A 7,741-nucleotide genomic window follows, 5' to 3' on the forward strand; every position below is an offset into this window, starting at 1 on the left:
CATAGACACTGACCGTGTCTCAAATTGCTGGTACGGGGTCGTTAATATATTGGGGGTGGTGGCCCACACTTGTAAGCGCACTTCAGAGGTGCCCGTCCGAATAACTGGTGCATGTCAAAGCTGCACAATGGCGCTTCGCTTGAGGGAGACCGAGGCCTCGGAAGGGTGAAAGATAAAGTTCAATATTATTTAATTGTGCTTCTAAGGAAGCTAAATACCACCATAATAAAGGCAGTTGATCTCCGGGATCAATTACCTTTGCCTTGCTGCCTTTGGGGCTTTTCCTGGGGCTTTAATGGAACTCGTGCTAGCTCTCAGCTGCCGAGAGTTCTGTAGAGGCCATACGAAGGTGTAATGGACGGAATTGCTGAGGTAGCCTTGTAACTCCACCAGACATGTCCCATTGATGTGGAGGAAGGGAACATGTGATAGACTTATTCGCCCGCTCCCCTCCCCAGATAGAAGCTAAACAGGGTGGAAACCTGCAGAAGCAGATTCTGCCCTTAGGACGTGCAAGGTGCTGCTCTCTGACCCCAGGAATTTTAGGCTACTGGATTTTTCTTGCTGTTATTGACTTGCCAAACTGAATTTTGTGTGTTCTACCTATTGCATTTATTTTTTTCTGCAATTCAGCATTCCTTTGGTGCATAGCTCCGACAGCAAAGTTGCAAACACGGTGCTCAGCAGGGTGCCCTGGAGTTGCTATTCGCTCCATGGTAGTCAGTAGGTTCCTGAAATGGTCTGGCATGCCTACACATGTTGGAGCAGGAATGCTGCACGTTGTCTGCCATTCCATGATTCTCAAGGGACTTCTGCTGATTAATCAGTGCAGCTCAATATGCAGCCCCTGTAAGTTACAAACTCATGGGTCCCGCAACAGCTGCCTGTCTGATCCTTGCCCTTATTTCCTCTGATTGTCATGTCGACTTGATCCTCTGCACTGATGCTCAGTCCCTCACCCCGTACTCCCTGATGACCCTCTTTATATATTTTCCCTAAAGTGGATGTATCTGGGCTGGTACTAGTGGGGTCTGAAATCTTAATGGGACTTTTTCCTGCTCCTCCCTGGTACCAGTTTCTTCATCTTGGGAAACTACTTACAGAAAGAGAAAATTATTTTGTACTAGCGTGGTGTGTGCGGCCAATGGTTGTGCACACAGTAGCAAGCACTACATGCCTGGCAGCAGCAGGACAGATGTGGCTGCCTGAGTCAGTCATTGAATTTTAGATGCCAGCGAGAAAATGATCTTAAATTGAATCCTTAAGATTCAATTTGACACTGTAATGTCAAGGAAGATTGTATTTAAATCACTATACTAGAACCAAAAATGCTCGCTGTTTGAGAAGCTGCAAAGCGACTGAAACTCCTAGAACCTGACCTCTTACTCCCCAACCCACTCTGACCTACCACCAACTAACTTAGCATAGACCAGAAATTCAACCTGGTATGTTTGGCTCAACTACTCACTTGATAAACTTGTTGAACCTTCAGGGGATCCCAGTGTATGTATTGGGATTTTTTTCTACCAGATGCTTATTAAGGAATATTTCTCTGTTAAGTCCCAAAATTTACATTTCAATTAAGACATACTGCTCCTTTTAATAATATGTTAATTGCTAGAAACCATTTCTCTCATGATAGCTTCCTTACTGTATATTTTGCAACTTCCTGCTTGAAGGAAGATACTGCAATTGTTGGTGTAAAGCAATATTTTAACCTGTGACATAGTATTTTCGTCCGGACATATATGCAAACTATTTGCACTAATGTGTATCATTTCACATGGACTGGGATATTGACTTTTTTAAGATGTGTTTACTTGTGTTTTTACTTCTATGGAGTGTATTTCATGTGCTTTCTAAAAGTCTTCTTTATATTGGCAGGTTCTATCACGTTAAAAGTGCCCAAAGCCCTAAGAGCTGAGCTGCAGTTATCGGGGACCACGGTAGAGGTCAGTCCTGAGATTCACTTGCAGGACATTGACAGCAGCACGGAGCAAGGTCACCAAACTATTCGTGGTAAGATGAATTTTTACAGGAATAAACCTAAAGTTAGGTGTGAACAAAATTCTCCATATACAACAAACATTAATTTGGCTTGAATTGTTATCTTCCATCTTTTGTACAGCCAGCATGAAAAAAAACTGCCACATCTTACAAGGAAATATGTGAAGCCAGTGTCACTCAATAAGCAGAAACTATTAATTAATGTTAATGTTCGTGCATTATGTTGGTTTCAACAAGTGGCACAGGTATTGAGTGGCTTATCACAGTCTTTCTCACAGGTGAAACTGTAATGCATTGTCAATGCTTGCTCCATTTGAAATATTCTTAAACAATTGCCGAGTGAATAAAAACTCTAAGTAAATAAATAAAACAAAGTTAGATAGAGATGGCAGGGCAGGTGGTCTGTCGTAACTGCAGCACTTGGGAGTTTGTGGAGAGCAGCATGATCCCAGGCAACCACATCTGCAGTAAGTGTCTGCAACTCGAGGAACTTCAGCTTAGAGTTGTTAAGCTGGAGTCCGAGCTGCAGACGTTGCGATGCATCAGGGAAGGGGAGAGTTATCTGGACAATTTGATCCAGGAGGCCGTCACACCCCTTAGGTTAGGTAGTGGTTTAGATTTGGTCAGTGGTCAGGGACAAGAAGATATGACTGAGAGTCAGGCAGGTATGGGGACCCAGGATGCGGTGATGGGGGAGCCTCAGCCTTTGACCTTGTCCAACAGGTTCGAGATACTTGCTACCTGTGTGGATATCAAAGACTGTGGGGAGGATGGGCAAACTGACCACGGCATTGTGGTACAGGAGGCCATTCAAGTTGGGGGAGTAAAAAGGAATGTGGTAGTGGTAGGGGATAGTATAGTCAGGTGGATAGATACTGTTCTCTGTAACTGTGAACGGGAGTCCTGAAGGCTGTGTTGCCTGCCCAGTGCCAGGGTTAAGGATATACTTGCCATAGAGGGAGTGCAGCGAAGGTTCACCAGACTGATCCCAGGGATGGCAGGACTGTCATATGAGGAGAGATTGGGTCGACTCAGCCCGTATTCACTCGAGTTTAGAAGAATGAGAGGGGATCTCATTGAAACATATATAATTCTGACAGGGCTAGACAGACTGGGTCCAGAACGAAGGGTCACAGTCTCAGGATACGGGATAGGGCATTTAGGACAGAGATGAGGAGAAATTTCTTCACTCAGAGGGTGGTGAACCTGTGGAATTCTCTACCACAGAAGGCTGTGGAGGCCAAGTCACTGAATATATTTAAGAAGGAGCTAGATAGATTTCTAGACACAAAAGGCATCAAAGGGTATGAGGAGAGAGCGGGAATATGGTATTGAGATAGAGAATCAGCCATGATCATACTGAATGGTGGAGCAGGCTTGAAGGGCCGAATGGCCTACTCCTGCTCCTATTTTCTATGTTTCTATGTTGGCCTTTATTGCAAGGGGATTGGGGTACAAGAATAGTACAGGAGTTTGGTGAGACCACACCTGGAGTACTGTGTGCAGTTTTGGCCTCCTTACCTAAAGAAGGATATATTTGCCTTAGAGGCGGTGCAATGAAGGTTCACTAGGTTGATTCCTGGGATGAGAGGGTTGTCCTGAGAAAAAATTTAGTAGATTGGGCCTATACTCTCTGGAGGTTAGAAGAATGAGAGGTGATCTCATTGAAACACATAAGATTCTAAGAGGGCTTGACAGGGTAGATGCTGAGAGGATGTTTCCCCTGGCTGGAGATTCTAGAACTAGGAGGCATAGTCTCGGGATAAGGGGTCGGCCATTTAGGACTGAGATGAGGAGGAATTTTTTCACTCAGAGGGTCGTGAGTATTTGGAATTCTCTACCCCATATGGCTGTGAATGCTCAGTCGTTGAGTATATTCAAGATTGAGATCGATATATTTTTGGACTCTGAGAATCAAGGGATATGGGGATCGGACGGGAAAGTGGAGTTGAGATCGAAGATCAGCCATGATCTTATTGAATGGCTGGAAGGGCCCAATGACCTACTCCTGCTCATATTTCTTATGTTCTTATGTTCAGTTCAACATTGGGGTTAACTGTAATTAGATATTGTTTCTTTTTTTGCTGAACCAACCTTTTTTGAACAATAAAGGGGAAAAAACAAGCAAACTATAAGTGCATTTTTTTCACAGGTATGTCCCATATTGTCACAAAGAAAACTTTAAATAACGCATAATAACCATTCTCACCCACTGTAGCTAAATAAATGAAGAAATAAATTTGTGCTCTTTGTACCACAGTTAAGTAAATATAATGTAATACAGAATGTATTATTTAGTTGCTATATTTTTGCCTCTGGAAATAAAATGAAGGTTTGCTTAAAAAAAAATTAAAATGATTTAATGGAAAAATTAAATTAAATTGTATAAAAAAGTTTTATTTCAAATCTAAATTGCCAGCCAGCATTTATTGTTTTTGTTTCAGCGTCAAAATTAATCATGATTCTGTAACTGATCTTTTCAAAGGGTATGCTGATGCTCGCTTAAGTTTTATAGTATTGTATTTTTAAGTAATTTGAAATATAATTTATTCTCATCAATTTTTCTCCAATCCTAATTTTTCTGAAATTACTTTTGCCTGATCAGAAACTCTAGTGGACAGCAGGCACTAACTTATGTCCCACTGATTTTTGTATTGCAGTGTGATGTCTCACATCACCATCCTTCAAATCCTATTTTTGATCTTTAAACTTGTTTCACTCTTGCTTGGGGTGTCTTGAAGAGCATTGAGCATTGCAGTCTTTTCAAAACATCCTTAATCTTTCTTCACCTTTGAGTAAATATTCAAACAGCATGTATCAATAAAGCAAAAAGAAATTTATTTCCATGGACAGTCTTGGAGGCAGCCTCCATTCCTTTTAATATGGGCAGTAGTGTTAAAAAAAAGTAAATTCTAAAGTGTTACTAATGATCCAGCTGCAAAATAGACATATAAGAATATTGCTTTAACTCGTTTAGAACTGAACCAGTGTTCCGAAATGTTTCAAGTTTGTTCTATTCCAGTCAAAATTAACTTTATTTCCATAACACAAACTCGACAAGTAAATATATACAAGCCACATTTTGTGATATGTCTAAAAACACATCAGGCTTAAAATAATTGTGCAAAAATTGAACCATTGAAAATAGATTATTTATGCAAAGTATATACAGCAAGACAGGGGGAAGAGGTTTGCAAAAAAAGTGACTATTGCTTTGAACAAATGAGACTTGACAGATCATACTTGTGTTGCAGAAAGAATGAACAGTGTTAATATAAATGTGATTTGTAAGGTGAAGTAGAAAAAGCAATGTTCTGCATGCTTCAGTAAATAATGCATTTTTCCTCTGGGATTTCAGCTTTTCTGAATGGTAGAGGAGAAGGTTCGCATTTAATCAAGGCTCATGCAGTGCGTGGTATGTTGAATATAAAAAGTCATAGTTGGATTGAATCTCTCAACCTAAAATCATTGTAATAAGTCCTACGACAACTTGTGGATTTTCATTATTACGAAACTTGTGGTTTTACATTATTGATAAGTCACAATTTTGTTACAAATTCGCTTGTGACACTTTAAAATCAATTTTTTTTGCAGTTGAAGTAATCATGTTCGTTGTGTCATCTTAATGTGTTAAACTGTTCAAAAAATTGTCTATTACCAGATTATTAATTGTCAAATGTTTGCCAGTTTTCATGTTTCAAATTTGTAACGTTTAATTTCTTGCAATAAACACAGAAAAAAATCTTGATAATATTTTTATCCTGTTTAGTGAATGTACTGATCCCGGTCACCTTTTTGTATAATCACAATCCTGAACCTGAGTTGTTATTTTAGTAACTTTCTGTAATAAATATGTACCCACAAAAATAAAGAACAGCTTTTGTCATATTGAAGATTCATTATTGAAATTTATGATGCTGCAAACTTTTTTGATCTTTTACAAAAGCTACAGGTAACGCTTGGGTTAAGCATCAGTAAATACAGGCAGGAAAAGACCAACTGGTCCATCAAGCTTGCTCCACATCATGATGGCCAGACCAACCCCCCACCTCCCACCCACCCCTGCAGCCATGTAATCTCCAGAGAGAGGCAAAAAATTAGAGAAAACACCCAGGGCCAATAAAGGAAAAAATTCTCTGTAAAATTCCTCTCCGATCCCCTCAGGCGATCGAAACCAGTCCAGGAGATCACATGGACCAAGTGTTACCTATAAAGATACTTACCTTCTATATGATGCGATCTCTGCTGCAGTCAGGAACCGGTCCAGCTCCCTCTTGAAGGCATGCAGAGAGTCAGCACCCACCACACCAGTCAGCAATGTATTCCAGAGGCTCACAATTCTCTGGGAAAAGAAGAACCGCCTAACATCCAGTCTATTCCTACTCTTCCATACATTTTATACTCGTGTCCCCTGGTCCTCCCCAATCTCTTAAACTGGAATAATCTATCAAGAGAGACACTATCCGGCCCTTTAATTATTTTATAGACCTCTATCAGGTCACATTTAAGTCTGCTGCTCTAAAGTAAATAGACCAAGGCCCTTGAGCCTTTCTGAGTAGCTGAGGTTCTTTAAACAAGGAATAATTCTTGTAGATCTCCTCTGTTTGTTTTACAAGGCCACAATATCACCCACCATGTGGGAGGACCAAAACTTGGCACAGTACTCTAGAGGCAGTCTGACCAGTGACCTGTATAGTGTCAAAATGGTGTCCTATGATTTATACTGTGTGGTTCTATTAATACAATCCCAGTATCTTGTTAGCTTTAGCTACAGTTTCCCTACATTGGTGCTGAACCTTTAGTGATCTGTGCACAATAACACCAAGGTCTTTTTCTATCACAACCTCTTTCAGTATTGTTCCCTGTAAATGATACATGTGTTCTGTGTTGGCCCTACCAACATGCATGACACTACATTTATCTGAATCAAATGCCATTTGTCAATGTGTGGCCCACTCCCCCAGGACAACGAAATCTTTTTGGATTTGATTGTACTCCTCTACCGTCTTAACCCCTGCACAGATTTTGGTGTCGTCTGCAAACTTAATAACCATACTCACAACACCGCTGTCCAGGTTGTTAATAAAGTCCGTGAAGAGTAGCAGGCCCACGACCGATCCCTGGGGGACACCACTAGTAACATATCTCCAAGCTGAGTCGCATCCATTAACTACAACTTTTTGGCTGCATGATTGCAGCCAATTCCTAATTCAGTGTTTCAAATTTCTACTGCTACCACAACATTCTATATCCCTGACTCTATTGAACTATTGAAGATACGGGCAAGGGGCTCACAGAGCACCTGTCCCATCTCTTTAATCACCCTTGAATGGATATTATCCGGACCTGGAGCCCCATCAATTTTAAGCTTTCCTAATCCATCCAAGGTGACATTACTATCTATTTTAATAATAATAATGATATTCAATACTGAGCACCCTTCATCTGGAATATAAGCATCAAGTACAGGAGTACAGACTGATGAAAAATAGTCATTTAGCAGCTCTACCATTACCTGAGAATCAGTTTGAATCTGCCCTACAGTATCCTTTAGTGGCCCTATAAGGTCCTTTATGGTCTTCTAATTTCTGACCCAGCTAAAAAAGCTTTTACTATTACTGCCACAATTAAGCACCATCTTCTTTTCTAGCGATCTCTTGGCTAATCTTATGGCTGTTTTTGTCTTCCTTAATTGCATGTGATACTTTTCCCATTCTGTGAATTACATGCCTTA

General features: G+C 40.6%; 1 protein-coding gene across 2 annotated transcripts in view; it reads left to right on the forward strand.

Annotated features, from left to right (window-relative positions):
• The window catches only part of fam185a (family with sequence similarity 185 member A), a 48,894-nt gene extending 42,999 nt beyond the window's left edge, over positions 1 to 5,895 (forward strand). For both annotated transcript variants that reach the window (XM_068005374.1, XM_068005372.1), the window contains 2 exons: positions 1,885 to 2,019; positions 5,366 to 5,895. In XM_068005374.1, the coding sequence (XP_067861475.1) occupies positions 1,885 to 2,019; positions 5,366 to 5,481 (251 nt within the window). In that variant the 3' untranslated portion in view covers positions 5,482 to 5,895. The remainder of the gene's footprint in view (positions 1 to 1,884; positions 2,020 to 5,365) is intronic.
• Positions 5,896 to 7,741: the final 1,846 nt, after the last annotated feature.

The sequence above is a fragment of the Heptranchias perlo genome, chromosome 24 (genome assembly GCF_035084215.1).
Source record: "Heptranchias perlo isolate sHepPer1 chromosome 24, sHepPer1.hap1, whole genome shotgun sequence".
NCBI classification, from domain to species: domain Eukaryota; kingdom Metazoa; phylum Chordata; class Chondrichthyes; order Hexanchiformes; family Hexanchidae; genus Heptranchias; species Heptranchias perlo.